The sequence below is a fragment of the Silene latifolia genome, chromosome X (genome assembly GCF_048544455.1).
Source record: "Silene latifolia isolate original U9 population chromosome X, ASM4854445v1, whole genome shotgun sequence".
NCBI lineage: Eukaryota > Viridiplantae > Streptophyta > Magnoliopsida > Caryophyllales > Caryophyllaceae > Silene > Silene latifolia.
This window is the reverse complement of record NC_133537.1, coordinates 38,605,067-38,623,246: the sequence shown is the minus strand read 5'-3', so window position 1 is coordinate 38,623,246 and position 18,180 is coordinate 38,605,067. Positions and strand designations below refer to the sequence as shown.

The window sequence follows — 18,180 nt, the reverse complement described above, 5'->3', positions numbered from 1 at the left end:
TAGTATATATTTTAACATATAATCTTATTGGGAGCCTTGTGCATCGCACAGGCTTTCCAACTAGTATCTATCTATCTATATTAATAAAGGAAGTTTTTTTCGAGCGATTATAGTGAGTCCGACTTTTACGAAACACTTGCAAAAAATAAATAATAGACAATATATTTTTTAAGTTGACTAAAAGATAAAATAATACATTAAAAAAATATGAAGTTTTGGACTCAGCAGATGTCTCTACGTATTAGTGCATGATTATCCAATTCCTTGATGGGTTAAAAATAGACTTCTAAGAGGTAAAAGATACTTCACCTATATATATTGATCACATTAGATACCAAACTTCATAACTAATTACTTGCATGTTGTTAATTTGTTGCTTTTATCAATTTTTTTAATTTAATTTATTACTTTTAATTTATTTGTGATGGTTGTACTATATTTGCCATTGATTTTTTTAAATTTTTCATCTAATTGTACGTTGATTTAATGTGATTGTCGATTACTATCACAAAAAATTTTATTAGCGTTTATTGCCATTAATATTATGATCTCTTAACATCCCCCTACTACTAAGAGAATAAAAATTCTCTTAGTTTTCCCTCCAAAAAGCATCCAACTAAATAAGTTAATAAATAAAATTTTCTTCTAGTACATTATTATCTTTTCAATGAATATATTCTTATAAATAAACTCTAATTTTTTAAATAAATTCATAATTATGATTTTTTCATTAAAATAAAATAAAATTGATATTAAAATATAAAGTATAAGTTGCTAAATTTTTCAGTAATGCAATAATTATTACTGTAGAGAATAACTTGACACATACTAACTATTAGCTTCGTAACAAAAAACATTCACTAAAAAAAATTAATTTAAGTTGTGAAAAAATTCACAACTTAAATAAATTTTTTAATTAGTTTTCCATTTCATTTTTTTGTTTCATATCAAAATACAATTGAGTGAACTGATAAATATTAATGAGGTGCAAATTTAAAAAGTATATAAATCCTCCTATATACTAAGATAATACAACTTCTCTAAAATTTTCCCTACAAAGTGCTCAAACTTATGTATGGAAACAAATTAGATTTTCATTTATTAAACTAATTTTCCATTTAAAATAATATATACATAAAAACTGTATCTCCTATTATTAACTTCGTGACGAATTGAAAAAATAATTTTTTAAAAATAATTTGATGTAATTAAAATATTTTCATAAAAAAACACAATTCATGGAATTATTCAATTCTTTTGATTAATTTTAATATTAGTTATTTTTTATAAAAATTATGAGATATAAATCTAAAATCAATAACTAATACACTAAAAATTAAAAGACCTATATCTATCATGCATTTGCGCGGGATCTACACTAGGTTTAATCAAAAGCTTATGTTTTTTTTATGGCTGATTAGTTATCTTATGGCATTTACAGGAATCAAGATTATCGGTTGAAGGCTTGAGTACTATCATCGAAGTTTCTACAAAGGTTAGTATATATACTTCTTGAGTTATTGTTTCAAGTAACGTGCAAGAGTAACTTTTTAAAACCTCTAAAATGAATTTAGTTGGCTTAAAAAATTTAAATAAGATTAAAAAAAAAACAAATAGGAACCTGATAAATTGTGCTACTAGCAATTATAAACAAAGGATTTTCTAACTTAGCATCAATAATTTTTTTTAACGATAAAACTTACTATAATAGTATATTGATATTGATTTGTTTATTCTTTTATTTGATTATAGATTTGATATTAATCTACGTATTTTTTTTTTTTTGCAGTATAACTGTATAAGTACGTTGTTTAGTTTGGTGGTTGAATTACATGGATTTGACACTACACAAATACTAACCATTAATGGCCAACATATAAGAAATAAGAAATTCAAAATATGTCATGCTAAAAAATTGACGTTTTTCTATATTTTTGTATAGAAGATATTTATAATTTGTACGATTAATGAGAGACCTCTCTCATAAGAGATAGTTATTATTTTATTCTTTTCATTTTAGTTAGTTTTTAGCGTATTTATTGGTTGTCTCTCATTAATATAGTGATACACGATCTCTTTTAAGACGGTTTCCTTTTGTTATACATAAAGGTCGTATGCTTGGTAATATTAAACTGAATTGATGTTTTGCTACAGATATTGTTCAATGTCAAATTTCCATGCAAACAAACTTTTAAGCTAACAAGTAACAAGAAGTATAGAGTAAGACGGTTGTGTTTTTTTATACATAAAGGTTATCTCACACAATAACTAAAACTAAGCTAAAGATTAGCAGACCTTTTTTTTAGAAGAAAGATTAGCAGACCTTGAATAACTTTATTAAATGACGATAATGGATGACTAAACTACGAGTATCTAATTTTGTTTGATCTTTATTTTGTGTAATTTTTTTAATCGTGCTAGAGTGCCAGACTAAAATAGTTAAAACTTTGTTTAAGTAAGGATTCAATTATGTTTTTGTTTTATGGGTGAGTTATCTAATTCGTCTATTCAAATATTCAATTGAAAGTTAACAATTATAGAGAATAATCATAATAATACAAGAAATTGACAATTGGACTAAAAGAGTGATTCTTCTTGGAACACATTGTATGTCCATATGGAATCACAATAGATAAAACTTATACATTAAATCTATCAATATGAGAAATATATGATAATAAAAACAATTTAGTTAAATAAATTTACTGCCACATTTTCAAACATCAACTAAGTTTTAATAATAAAAATGTCAATAAATTTATTAATTCAAACAACAATTAAGTTTAATATTGCTAAACTTTAGACAAGTTTTCAAGCTCTACCATTCAATGTTTTTGATCCTTGCGAAGCAATGGTTATCCATGTACATTTTGTGTCCCATACTCCGAGTTCATTTTCTCTCCATTTCCTTTTGTGTCTCATACTCCGAGTTCATTTTCTCTCAATTTTCTAAAAAGAAATGGAGAGACAAGTTCCTATTAATGGTCTGGATCGCATTTTGACAACATCTAACGGTTCTAAATTTACGCATAAAAATAAAAGAAAATGGGAGTGAAAGGGGAAATTATTATTTAAAGAAATTGTGAGAGAAAATGAAGAGAAAGGAAATTGAGAGAATTCATTCCCCCATACTCCCATTTCATGTATCATAAATTACTGCCATTTTTATTATTTGAAGTATAATGTATCACGAATTAAAGTGATAGAACAAGTTGAGGCATAAAACGAGAACGATGTTGGTTAAACTGATTTTTTTTTTAAGTTCTATCATTCAAAGTTTTTGAGCTTTTTCAAGCTTTATCATTCAAAGTATTAGGGCCTTGCAAAACAATATAAATTATAAATGTATTAGGATGAGTAACTTAGTCATTTGGAGTTAGAGTTTGCATCGAGCCTCTTTGTAAACGGGAGTTCATATGGAGTTAGAGTTTGCATCGAGCCTCTTTGTAAACGGGAATTCATATTTGTAGTGGTTAATTTATAAGTTGACGTTTAAGAGTGATTCACGAGACAGAATATTACAAGTGGCACGTGCATCGCACGGGCATTAAATCTAGTAAATATATATTTGAGGCTTTTTTCGAGCGACGTGGTAGTCTCCAACTTTTTTAAAACACTTAATTAAATTTTAAAACTAATTACTTATAATTTTTCTATTAGAATTAGTAAATAATTAATCATTTACAATTTTCCTATTAGAATTAGAAAATTATTTTTTGGTATTTGTGTACTTATTATTTTAAAATACTTTTTTCCAACTTTTCTATTAGAATTAGAAGATTATATATATATATATATATATATATATATATATATATATATATATATATATATATATATATATATATATATATAAAAACTTCAATATACTATAGAAAAAAAACTTAGATATATTCATAATCTCTAATTTTATACGCACTATTCAATATGATAATCCATAACATAAAACGTCTGTAAGCTCAATTTTTTTTAAACACTTAAAATAAACTAAAATTAACATAAAAAATAATATAGAAATAATGTTTAATAAAAATTAACATATATATAAAATAATATAGAAATGAGTTTAATACTATAATTATATAAACATCATATTTTAAATATTGTGTATTTTTTCGAGCGACGTGGTAGTCTCCAACTTTTTTAAAACACTTAATTAAATTTTAAAATTAATTACTTACAATTTTTCTATTAGAATTAGTAAATAATTAATCATTTACAATTTTCCTATTAGAATTAGAAAATTGTTTTTTAATATTTATGTTCTTATTATTTTAAAATTACTTTTTCCAACTTTTCTATTAGAATTAGAAGATTATTTCTTAATATTCTATATATATGAAAACTTCAATATACTATGGAAAAAAAAACTTAGATATATTCATAGTCTCCAATTTTATACGCGCTATTCAATATGATAATTCATAACATAAAACGTCTGTAAGCTCAATTTTTTTTAAACACTTAAAATAAACTAAAAATTAACATAAAGAATAATATAGAAACAATGTTTAATAAAAATTAACATATATATAAAATAATATAGAAATGAGTTTAATACTATAATTATATAATCATCATATTTTAAATATTATATCTGATTGCTTCCTATGACAAGCTGAAATTGATCATTACACGATACATTCATTGTGTATTTTATGATTATTAGAGCAAGCATGCCCATTTTATTTCATCATAATAATTTCTCGACCCTCGCTAAATTTTGCTATAATTGTGTATTTGCCTATATCATTCTATCATCAAGATTTGCACAAATTTCTTGGATGTCCAACCTCTACTACATACGTAGTAATGTACTCTGTTTTAAACAACAATTTTTCTAAGGATGTTTGCTTCAAAGGTACACGATAGACCTGGCAAACGAGCCAACCGGGCAAATGTAAAAAAATGAGGAATATATTAATCAAATGTAAAAAAATGATTTATCCTTTTAATTATCCTTTTATTATTTATCCTTTATCCTTTTAATTTCTATGAGGAATATATTAATTTCTATGAGGAATATATTAATCAAATGTAAAAAAATGATTGGGACGGAGATAGACCTGGCAAACGAGCCAACCGGGTCAGGTTTGGGTCGGGAGAATTCAGGTTTTCAAGGATTTTGTTCGAAATGGGTAGGGTTGGGTAAGTGGTGGAGTTAGGGGGGATAGCAGGGGCGAGGGCGGTCAGAAATTTCATTGTTTTAGTTAAAGTTTTCCCAACTTTTTTCGAGTTTACCTTAAACCATTACCCGTTCGCCCCCTACTGAGAATTTTCGCCCCCGCTGGGGTTAATTTCTGGCTCTGCCACTGGGTCGGGTTGTTTTAGGTTTAGGTAATTTTTGGATAGGTTATTATCACACTATTTAAGGATAGCAGTCAGTTCCAACAATAAACATTATAACCCCCGTTTTTTCCTCATTTTCAAAATTGAAATCCAATAATTTTAAAAAATTAAATTATACTCCCTCCATTATTCTTTATATATATATCGTTTTAGGAATTTGATAAATTTACTCTTTATATGTCGTTTTACATAGTTAATTATGGGTCATTAATTTCATTCCATACAACATTTTTTCATTGGTTGACAATAAAGAAATTATGTATTGTAAAGAACTAAGCATTCGCTGGGGCTAATTTCTGGCTCTGCCACTGGGTCAGGTTGTTTCATGTTTAGGTCATTTTCGGATAGGTTATTATCAGACTATTTAGGGATAGCAGTCAGTTCCAACAATAAACATTATAACCTCCGTTTTTTCCTCATTTTCAAAATTGAAATCAAATAATTTTTAAAAATTAAATCATAATCCCTCCATTATTCTTTATATATATATGTCCTTTTAGGAAATTGATAAATTTACTCTTTATATGTCCTTTTGCTTAATTATGGGTCATTAATTTCATTCCATATAACATTTTTTCATTTGTTGACAATAAAGAAATTATGTATTGTAAGGGTATGATTATTGGTGAGACTCACCAAAGTCTTAAGACTCTGCCACATCAGCTTTCCACTAACTTTTATTATTATTTTATTGTTCAAACCCATCTCAGACTCGTCTCAGACTTTATACATTATCCGTCAGACTTACCTCAGATTCTACTTTTTCACTACTTTTCTTATGGAGTTTTAAAAAAAAAAATACTTTAACACATGGTAGCCATTTATTGGTTGTCATTATGAAAAGGTGGGGTCAAGACTCTTATAGAGTCGAGTCTTGGATTGCTAAGACTCAACTTAAGAATTTGTCAGGACTTAGGTAGATTATTGGGAGTCTTGAGTGAGTCTTGTCTCAAGACCCACCAATAATCTTACCCTAAAGAATTAAGCATTTTGCTCTTTCCAAAGCTGTATTTATTGCTTAGTATATGTTATAATCACATTTAATCTACTTTCTTAAGACCTGTGTTTTTTCCTAAACGACATATAATGAATAATGGAGGGAGTATTTAATTATTCAACACTATTCATTAGTCACCATGATTATATTGACCTAATAATAAAAATTAAGTTATTTTACTAAATATTTTATTACTAAATGATTTAATATGTAAAAAGGAATGCACGCACATAAAAATATATTTGGCGAAAGATCGATCTCGCTAATAGAAATAGAATGATTTTCAACTCTAAAATTAAATTCACACAAAGATAACGTAGCAATACGTAATATATAAAAAGAAAACATAATCAATCAAAAAAATTCGGTTAACCCAATATTATTTATTAGTAAGAATTGCACAAATAGTTACACAACATAAGTAAAGTACTATGTATCGTATCGGTAGTATAGTTTAGGAAAATAATATCATAGGCCATATCATATATCTTATATTAGTTCATCTTCGACTCTTCTACGTAATAAAGACATGAAACAAATAAAAAATAACGTAAATAGATACAGAATATAATGTTTTTTATGGAATCTCTCAAAATAATCATATAGTATGAAAAAAGATAAATAGAAGTAAGACAAATATAGGTTAATCATCATCTTTATCATCTTTTCACATACCCCACATTAATATAGTATAATTATTATTTTATTACCCTGCAAAAATCAAATGAGATCTTTACCTCAAGTTGTTGCCTTTTTATTATTGTGAATTGATTTTTTCTAATTTGACAAAATTTCATTAGGTTTCGATTCAAATTGGGCCTTCATGAGCACTTGGACGGATTTTTCTCTCCCCGTTTGTGGATAAACGTTTTCTTAATTACGTTTCTTTATACATTGACATGCATTTATGTGTTCAAATTGTAAAGCCAATTGGATTTTTTTATTCGGTTTGATCAATTAGAAAAACATCTTAATAATATTATTAAACGACATTTTCAAAGAAATTTTAGCACAAGTTTACACTACCTTTTCATAAATATTCCAAATTTTAACAACCCACGCGATTGCAAGGGACATAAGGTCAACTTGAATAGCAAGTAATACACTCAAAAGGGGTCTCTAAATTATCTCGGGCAATCCAAACCAATACACACCAAAAGAGCATGCGGCTACATTCATTTTGTGCCATGGGGAATCAGGAGGGGCGTAATAGATTGGGTTAACAGGTGTTTGAGGTCAGGTTTTAAGAGTGTTGACAATAGACCAAGAAGAGCAATGGAAATGTATCGAAAAAAGTCACTGCGGGACCAAGGGATTTAATACTGATTTGATTAAAACCACCAAAAGATTAAGGGGAAAAGATCAGAGTAAATCAAGACGAGTTGAAGTGATTAAAGTTTTAAAACATTCTAGGATGAAGGTCAAATTAAAAGAGTAGAAAGTAAGCGGGAGTCGACAAATCAAGGGACAAAACGAGGGACAGACCCACACAATGTGGATGAGATGCTCTTAGAATGATGGTAACACATGTTGAAGAAGGCGAAACAGACAAACCTCGAGAGGAGAGACTAATACTATGTGGGAGTATACCCCACCAAACAAGCTACAATAAAAGAAAATTACGATGCTTGGTACATGTGGAATATAATCATTTAAGGTTGGCCATTAAAAGGAGAGTAAGGTGAGGGTAAGATCACTCTTTAAAATAAGAGAAGCCTAAGGAGAAACTTTTGAAGTAGCACCGAAAGTTGATATAAAAGTCACAATAGGGTTAAAAAGAAATTGAGTAATAAGAATATTTTGATGATGAAAAAAGAGCACATTAAACTCATTGTCAGAAACGCTTCAAGAGACATTGACAATAATAAAGATATAAAACACATGGTTGAGATGAGGAGGATAGGTCCAAAAAGACAGCAAGTCTCATTGAAGACGAGCATATTTGTCACAAGCTGAAGACGGGTCAAGTAATACCCAAGTGGCTAGATAAAACAAAAGCAGCTGAGAATTTGTGCCAAAAAGAAGGGATCTAAGAGGCTTAAGGGTATACTGCATGACTGCATCTATATTAGTCGTTTATCATACTTTAAATTCAAAGATCAAAAGAGAGGAGGCGTGTACATGTTGTATGTAACACGTGCAATGCTAAACGAATTAAAATACAAATGGATTGTCATTTTTTGTTTTATTTTACCAATTAAGCCTCTCTGAAAAAATGTGTTTTCCAATATAGGCTAAAACATACTTACGCATTTTACACTTAGACAATTATTTTAGAATCCGTGCAACGCACGGGCATCACACTAGTTTTTTAATCTAAGCATGTGTTTAAGATACAAGTGGACGATATGCGGCTATTTATCTCACCCCGCAAGTTGTACATCTTAGGGAGCGAAAAGCCCATTTGACCCCTAAAGCCCAAAACCTCTCATTTGGGCTCACAAAATAGGCCCAGCCCTATAAACGGACTATTTTTTTGGTCCTAGTCCGGCATGAGACTGGCCCATGATCATCTCTAATGAGGAGGTATGCGTTGCTCCACACACTTCAAGACCATAGGATATTCGTGTGAGCATAAGGATCATTGATTAAGCATCAACAATCACCTTAATGTTTCGGTTGAGATATCTTCTCACATAGTATCAGGAGACATCACCAGAGTGACTAAGAGGCCACATGCTCAAAATCTGGGAGCGCTCGGTATCTCATAAGTGAGTTTCAATACATGATATGGATGCGCCTGTACACTAACCACACTTCAAACGTAAAGAGTATTATAAGAGTGAGGGGGCATATCACGATGTTTAAATATTGATTAGACATTAACCATAATCTTAAGATTTTAGTTCAGATAGTCTTCTCACAGGCCTTCCCGTAATTATGTAAGTATGTAACACGCTCGAAATAACGCACAACCCAATTAACTCGACATAACCCTAAGAGTAAATTAATAATTACTCCCTTTTATATACCACTTTTCTAAAATAACTCCCTTATGAAAACTTTTTAATAATTTACTGCCATAAAATATTCTCAGGTCAAAAATTGCACCCATTTGCACTTTAAGGTGAAAAATCTGTTTTTAGGACCGTTTTACCCCTGTCTTCTTCCCCCATTTGTACAAGGTGTTCTGGACTTTTAATTGTGAAGAAGGATAAGCACTTTTCAAGCCAAAACAGAAAAAATTATAAAAAGCAAAACACTGTTACATTAATGTTAACATCCAAATAACAAAAGTAGATTGTTCTTTCACTAATGTTCCGTGAAATTCCATGTCAATCAAAATCCTTCACCATTCTTTAAACTTATTATTATCCTAATTTTCAAGTACCATTTCCCACGCCCCTCTTTTTGCCTCAACAACGCATACACACAAATGACATAATACACCGGCCGTGGTCCATTTCCACCGGCTGAAGTCGATTTGCGCCGGCCTTTGATACGTCGGATGAAGCTTGATTGGATGGGGATGGCTCGTGGTGAGCACGAATCTGGGCTGCTTTGTGCTCGAGTTTGACACCGTTACGGTACTTTAAGTGACGGGGGTGTTGAATTGAAGGTGAAGGAGCTGCTCATGTCGGAGTCGGGTGGATGCCTAGCTGGTGGATGTGAACGGAGGAGTAGGTGGTGGTTCCATCGCATTGAAGCGGCATGGCAATCGAGGTTCGATTTCGGCAGTGGAATGAAGGCTTCGTGGGTTGAATGGTGGATTAAGTGGTTAATTGTGGGTTAATAATGGAGATTAATAAAGTTTGGGAGTAAGTGGAAATTTAGTCAATTGAAATTGAAAATGACGAAGAGCTTGGAGTCGCCCACTGCCGGCGATGGGTGTTGCTGTGGTGGTGGTAGTGGTAGCATATTGGTGGTGAATGGTTATGGAGGATTGGAGGAAGTAAGGGAGTTAAGGAATGTGAATGATAAATGAAGATGATGAACATAGAAGGGTATTTTCGTCATAAAATTAATTCAAAAATTGCCGGAATATGTCACCAAATTGTCTAAATGGGTGCAATTTTTGAACTGAGAACATTTTATGGGAGTAAATTATTAAAAAGTTTTCATAGGGGAGTTATTTTAGAAAAGTGGTATATAAAAGGGAATAATTATTAATTTACTCTAACCCTAACTTGAATTCCCCATTGCCATGTCACTCGTGCCCAATCATTACTCGTGCACTGTCTTGTTGGTTCTCCAATTCAACTGCCACAACTCAATAAATTACAAGCAAAATTTGAGTCAACACACTTAACAGCTGTGATAGAAAAGCCATGACAACTTAAGCAAAGGGTCAATTACAAAAATTGAGCTCTTCAGATTACAGAAGAGGTAAATTGCTAAAAAAACATGCAATGTCTAAATCCCACATTAATCATAATCCACCGAGAACCAATCATATTTCACATTTTCATATTAAATTGCATAAATCATAAAATCAAGTTAGTTGCCACTAATTTGTCTACTATAACTCCCACTTTAAACTCAACTGCCTTCCTCAGATCATCACTAGATTATCACCTTTTTTCAAGTCTTCGAGATAGGATCTTAGGTCCCATTTTCGTGTCACATCTTGTATCCCACTGCTTTTATCTTCTGACACATACATAAAACATCTTATGATATTTACACAATTATTTTCTATGGTTAATGCTTATGTGTCAAATGGAGCGGTAATGGGGCACATGATGGGACATGAAAATGGGACAGAGAATTCAGACTCTCTTTTTTCGCCTATATATTTAGCGCATGCACCTCTAACTTAAGAACAAACATAACAAAGTATCATTCTCTCTTATTTTCTACATTTCTACTTATATTCTGTCTATAACTTCATAAGTTCATATATAATTTCATGGCGGTTTCCTCGGTTAAGTGTGAAGTAAGAGTCATAGGAGCTAAGAATGTCGAAACAACGTCGAAAGGAGCCATCTTTATCAGATGTTATATTTCTGCAGGATACAACAGAAACATCCAATTAAACACCAGGGAAATAATGTCATCAGATAAAGATCAGAGTGATCATATTATATGGGATGAAACTTTTTCCTTAGAGTGTAATGGAGAGCAGGATGCAATCTGCAACCTGAAAGAAGAAAATATCATATTCGAGATGAGACGGAAGAAAATGGGTGGGTCTCAACTTGTTGGGCGGGCAGAAGTCCCGTGGAAGAGTGTTTTTGACGCGACAAACATGGAAATCCTTAAGTGGGTGTCAATGACTCGTAATGAAAAAGTGGAGAATGAAGAATGCTGGATAAACCCTGTTGCATTGCAGGTAGGAATCAAGGTTGAACTCCCAGACATGTCGAGATCAGATACAAAGAGAAGGCGAAGAAACGAGAGGATGAAGAATAGGGATGGTTGCGAGTGTAGTAGTTCAAGTAATGGAGGGTGTTGTTCTTGTGTTGATACTCATTTGCTTTTAAGTGCTGAAGCTTTTGATGCTTTTTAGTTAGTATAAAACTAGTATAGCAACCCGTGTTACAGCACGGTAATTTTATAAAGGTTACTTCTACATATTTAGTGTATTAATATTATTTTAATAAATTGAATATGAATTTAATTTAATGTAAATGTACTTTTATATATAAAACGTAACCATAAGAAATATTTCATATATGGGAACATAGTGATTGACGGCAATATTATTATTAATTGTGTAGAATATTATAGTAGAAATATTCCATATATAGATTGACTAAAATATTTTGATTACAATCAGGGACGGAGCACAAGCCGGGCCGGCCGGGCCACGGCCCCGGCAGATTTTCGGAAAATTTTATAATACTTCAAAAAAAAATCCAAAAAAATATATGTTCTTCATCTTCTTATTCTACTCCGTGATCTTAGGCCTGCATATTATAGAAAAACAAAGTAAATTTGGTAAAGAAATTAATTAGAAAATAACTACCATAATTTAAAAAATTCCAACTTTCTATAATTCTATTTATTAAGGTAAAACTTTACTTGTTAGTTGTTACTATACCCTAATTTTCACCAGAAAATAATTTAAAAGAACAAAAGAATGAAAAAGTCTCCATTGCCGATTTCCCGTTGATAATAAGTCGGGATCTCGAAAGTCGGAGAACCATTACAACTTACAAGTAATCTCTAAATTCATATTTAATTCGTTTTTTTTTCATTTGAAAAGCATTGTTGTTGTATCTTGTATACTTGTATTAATTTTGAATTATAATTGATTGAAGCTTGCTATTAATTAGTATTTTTTTTTGCAAATTCATTGTTTAAGCTAAAATTGATGAGAAAAATGAGTAGTTTCTAATGGATCCCTTACCTTAGTGAATATATTACTCCGATTGTCCGATTTAACATCAACCCGCATTTGTCCTCGGACCAGTAAAACGCATCACATATTCAGTTATTCACATCGCTTTAGATCGGCTCATCGGCAGAATTTGTTGTAAATTGGTTGATTTAGGAAATAGGAATAGGAATAGTAATAAAATGAGATAACAAAATTGGTTGATCGGCTGATTTAGGAATTTGTAGTAAATTGGTTGATTTAGGAGGTGAAGTTGAAATTAGGAGAAATAGAAGAAGGGGTTTTATGCGAGAAACAAAATGGTGTAGAGGAAGAAGGGGATTTAGATTTTAGAATTAACTAGAATATAGAATTATGCTTTTTGGAGTAGTTATTTTTATTTTTTAGTTACTTTTATTTTTTTTATTAAATACACATTTTACCGTTATATATGAGCGTTTAAAATTTATGTGTTTATAATCACATCATAATAAAGTAATATTTATGAACTCAATTTTATAGTAGACATAAAAAAAATTTCGGCCCTAGGTAGAATTTGGTCCGAGCTTCGTCCCTGATTAAAATATATTAGAAGGGAATATTTCATATGGGGGAAAAGATGAGCGGGAATAACACATCTGTGTTATTCTTTTAGTCGGATTGATGATAATATAGATTTGTGGATATATTCTTTCAGTAATTTTGCAGGCATATAAATTGTACTCAAAAGCAGAAAAATAGGTTAACGACTCCGCTGGGGATCGAACCCAGAATCTCTGGTTTCGTAGACCAGTGCCTTATCCATTGGGCCACGGAGTCCTTGATGATATAGATTCCTAAATACTCGTTAATGTTTCCTTCATCCATTGGGCCACCTCCCACGGACTACGCAAAACTCGGCTTGTGCCCTGGCTTGGCCTTGCTCGTTAGTCGGCTTGTGCTCATGAAACAAAACTCGAGCTCGAGCAGATCTCGAGCTTACCCGAGCTTGAAAAAATTAAGCTCGTTACCATACTCGCGAGCTTTAATCCGAACTCGAGCCGAGTTCGAGCTCAACACGAGCCTATATATAATGATTAAGTTATCACTTTTTCTTTCTTTCAATAGTTTCAATAATAGGATTCGAAGATTATATATTAAAATATTGGGCAAATTAATGAAAATATTTAATATGGTTATACAATTTTTTTTTTGGTAGCCGATAAAAAAGATTCCTAATGCAAACTCATGACCCTCCGAGCAAGGTCGTGAGCTCTTCTATTACTGTTCCTACACACATAACTAAAGCAACGACAATGAAAAGAAGCAGATAGAACAGAGATGTCTACAAGAATCCCCTTAATCTGGTGATTTATACTTTCCTTTCCTGCCCACCGAACCAGCAGTTGAAGACAATCCGATGAAATTTCCTGGTGCAATATACCTTAACTGTGAGCCCATTTTATAACTTTCCTCACCCCCAAGGCTTCAGCTTGAAGTGGGGATTCAATATGGCCCTTAATGCTTCCTTCAAACCAGATGAAACCTCCCAACTGGCAAAAGCGACCCACCCAATTGCTGCTGCACATGAAACCTCCCAACTTGCATCGACCTGTACTCTCACTAGATGACATGAGCCATAACCCCCAATGATAAAGACGGGTGATAGCATTGTTTTGTGTCGGTCTAAGAGGGTGATTTTATCACCCTCGTGTCTCTTAATATGGGTCTTTTGGTTCACTTTTCCTAACAATTGGCAATCGGTTATATGGTGGTAACTTGTGCATTTTTACTCGGTTGAGCACATAATCCTTATGCATGGAACCCGAGCGGCACTAGAGCACCTTTCAAAGGTCAAGATAAGGCACAAGAAGATCACTTGTAACCCGGAAACAAGTTGGGAGAAGTAGGAATGAAGACTAGAAGAAATGAAGGCAATTGAAGAGGTCTAGCTCGTGGAAAATAGAAATCCCAAAATGCGAGCCGGTCGCGACTGCAAAAACAGTGCGCAGTGCGCACTATTGCGCAGGCTGGAACAGTACTTGCGCAGCCTGCGCAGCTCTGCTTTGCGGGTTTTTCTAATCTCGTTTGTGGGCTTCTTAAGTGGAAATATTTCTAGGTTTTCGTGAAGCCCTATATATACCCGAGAAGTTTGAAGACCTGGGATTATCACCTACCATCATATCATCTCTTCTAATCTCATTCTTAGGGTTTAATCTTGTAATAATTTAGAAGACTATTTGGATGCAAAGTTGTAATCTTTCTTTATTTCTTTGGGTTTTGAAGACTATGGAAGGCTAAATCCTTCCCATCTTGGTGTAATTCATCCAAAGTTTCCAACTTTGGTTTTGTAAGACTCTTTTAATCTCCTCTTATTTATCTAATGAACTTTTCTTGTGCTTTATTTCTTATGTTGAGTAATTGAATGTTTGGGTTGGCCATCCTTGCATGTTATTTACTTGATTATTGCAAATCCTAATGAAATGGTTTAATTTAGTTGGGATTGTTGAAGCAAGTTTGTTGTTTGTTGATTTGGTTTAAAGGATTCATGCAACAAATAGGAAAGTTCATGTCTTTTGCTCATTTGTATGGTTTAATCTTATGAGGAATTGATCCTAGCTTCATCTTTTGGTTGAATTCTTAATGCTCATGCTTAGTCTCTTGTCATGGTTTAATGATTTGTTGCTTAAGCTTGAAGGATATGTGTAGATGGTTTAATTTGCATGTATCAACATCTTGAGGTGATAGTATTGGGTAGAAATTAGGAGGAGAATTATAAAAGGGTCAAGCTTTACCATTGTTGGTTACTAAGGGAGGATTGCACCAAGTTCTCTTAACTATTGAATCATCTTACTCACCAAGTGTTTGTTGTATTGCTTGTTAGACTAAGAATGCAAATTTTACCTTGTTTCATGTCACCAATCAACTCAAAAACCCCCTTTTTCATGTCCCCCTATTGTTTACCATTGTGAATAACCATTGTTTGTCTATATCTTTGTCATTAGTAATCAATAGTTTACATTTCAAGTTTTTAGCTTAAAAGACCTTCTCTTGGGACCGGCCCTTACTTGCACTATATTACTTTATCATTTAGAGTAGTCTAGAGTATAGTTTGGCTTATAAATTGTTAATTTGGTAGGTTAATTCTAGTATTTTAACGACCTAGTTTATTGCTTATCAAATTTTGGCGCCGTTGCCGGGGAAGGGCAACATAGCTAGAACTTGAGTTTGTGAATTTATGTTTAGTTGTTTTATTACTCCTCTTGTTGTTAGAAGTAATAGGAAATTCTAATTTGTTTGCTTAGTGCGAAGGTTTATGTTTGGTTCTCCACAACACGGTGAATCAACTTCCGTGGAAGAAGACGCCTTTGGAGCCTATTCGTGGCTATTTACTAACCCTTGGTACCAAAGAGCACAACGAGAACATAGAGTAGAAGAACCACCTTTAGAAGCCCCTATTGAAGAAGATCCTATTGACGTAGAGCCAATTGAAGTGGAATACCCTTCAATGGCGAATGATACTAGAACTATTAGGGAGCTCCGGGCAAGGAATTATGACACTCAACCTCTTTGCATAGCCTACCCACCCATGGGGGCTAATGCCAACTTTGAATTGAAGGGCTATTTCATTCACAACCTCCCAAAGTTTCATGGACATGCGGGAGATGACCCAAATCGCCATCTTTCCGAATTCCATATGATGTGTGAGGGTGCCATTCCAAATGGTGTCACGGAAGATCAATTTAAGTTGAGAGCTTTCCCATTTTCACTTCAAGATGGGGCAAAAGATTGGTTGTTTTACCTTCAACCGGGTACAATCCGTACTTGGAAGGACATGAAAGCGGCTTTTCTTGAGAAATACTACCCCGACTCAAGACATAACCATGCAAAGAAAGCCATCACTTCTCCGGAGCAAGATGCAAGTGAGAGCTTATATGAGTATTGGGAGAGATTCAAGAAGTTAGTTGCTCAATGTCCTTACCATGGCCTTAGTGGTGATGACCTTTTGGTCAACTTTTGTGATGGTCTTACACAACAATACCAAATCATGGTTAATTCCGCTACGGGTGGTGGAGTTGACAACTATTCCGTGGCGGAGGCAAATGAGATCATAGAAAGGTTGGCCGCTAGCACAAGGAACTATGGAAGAAGCCGAGGGTCAAAGACTCTTAACTCCATTGAGACACCTTCTCCTTCTACCCACAAGCTTGAGAAAACCGTGGATGATCTCACAAAAATGGTTGCTCAACTAGTGGGGAACAATCAAGGAGGAGCACAAGAATCTAATGTGGAGTGTAATTTTTGTCAAGGGCCACACCCAATGGAAACTTGTCCCATCATGGAAGAGCAAGGAATAAGCAAGGAGAATGTAAGTGCAATGGGGTATGGGAATTACAATGCTAGAAATCCTCAAGAGGGAGGATACTACAATTATGACCCTAGTGGCAATACTTACAATGTTGGGAGTAGAGACAATCCTAGACTTGATTGGGGTGGTGACACCTCAAAGAGTTTTGTGAATGGTCAATTCAACCACTTGAGGGACCAAAATTCCCGACAAGGTCAAGGTTCAAACTCTCAAGGGAATAGGAATGGGAATTTCAACAACCAAGGTAGAAACCAAAACCAAGGTCAATCATCCCAATTTGGCAATCAAGGTAACAACAATTCTCAAAAGGAACCAAGTGTTCAAGACTTGCTTAAAAACATTTTGCAAGAGCAAGTCAAAACAAACAAGAGGCTTGACAAGATTGATGCCGATAAGAATGTTAGTGATGCCAAGGTTGCCAACCTAGAAGTCCAACTTGGCCAAATTGCCCAAGAACTTGCCAAGAAAAATCAAAGGACCTCAACTTCTATTCTCTCCACTACATTTCCTCCTAGAGAGAATGCTAGTGCCATGACATTGAGAAAGGGGAGAACTTTAGAATCTCCTCCCAAGAAGAAGAGAAGGGGCAAGTCGCAAGAAAGGGTTATTGAGGTTGAAGATCAAATTGAAGAGGAACTTGTGGTTGAACAAGGGAAAGGATCATCTTCAAAAGCTAATGAGGAAAAATAGAGGAGTCCTTTGAGCATTGACAAAGGAAAGGAATGAAGCACCAACACAAAGGATTCACTCCAAGAGATTGAAAAGGAATATGAACCGGAGGTACCATTTCCTAGTGCCCTCACAAATCCCAAGAAGTTTGATAAAGACACCGATCTTTATGAAACTTTTAGGAAATGTGAGGTCAACATCCCTCTTTTACTATCATAAAACTGTTCCTAGGTATGCAAAGTTTCTCAAAGAACTTTGCACCCCTAAACGGAAGCCAAGGAAAGGAGTAGAAAGGGTCACGGTTAGTAGGCATGTCTCGGCCATTTTCAAACAAAATCTTCCCAAAAAGTGTGATGACTCGGGCATGCTAACTATACCGTGCTCAATTGGAGGCAAATATTTTGCTAGAGCTATGCTAGACTCGGGGTCCTCTATTAATGTCATGCCTTATTCCATTTATGAGACCTTAGAATTGCCTCCTTTGTCTAGGACCAATGTTGTGATCCAATTGGCGGACCGTTCCACAATTCACCCCAAGGGTCTTGTAGAGGATGTGTT

The 18,180-nt window shown here is 33.2% G+C and overlaps 1 protein-coding gene and 1 non-coding gene across 2 annotated transcripts; one reads left to right on the top strand and one right to left on the bottom strand.

Annotated features, from left to right (window-relative positions):
• The first annotated feature begins 11,195 nt into the window (after positions 1 to 11,195).
• Positions 11,196 to 11,795, top strand: LOC141617212 (uncharacterized). Its single transcript, XM_074434396.1, has one exon. The coding sequence runs from the start codon at positions 11,196 to 11,198 to the stop codon at positions 11,793 to 11,795; it is 600 nt and encodes a 199-aa protein (XP_074290497.1).
• A 1,556-nt stretch (positions 11,796 to 13,351) lies between these two features.
• On the bottom strand, positions 13,352 to 13,424 carry TRNAR-ACG (transfer RNA arginine (anticodon ACG)). The gene has a single exon. It is a non-coding gene; the product is annotated as a tRNA-Arg (tRNA).
• Between the last annotated feature and the right edge of the window lie 4,756 nt (positions 13,425 to 18,180).

Excerpts from the sequence above, each read along its gene's own strand:
- LOC141617212 (XM_074434396.1), top strand. The coding sequence starts at position 11,196 with ATGGCGGTTTCCTCGGTTAAGTGTGAAGTAAGAGTCATAGGAGCTAAG.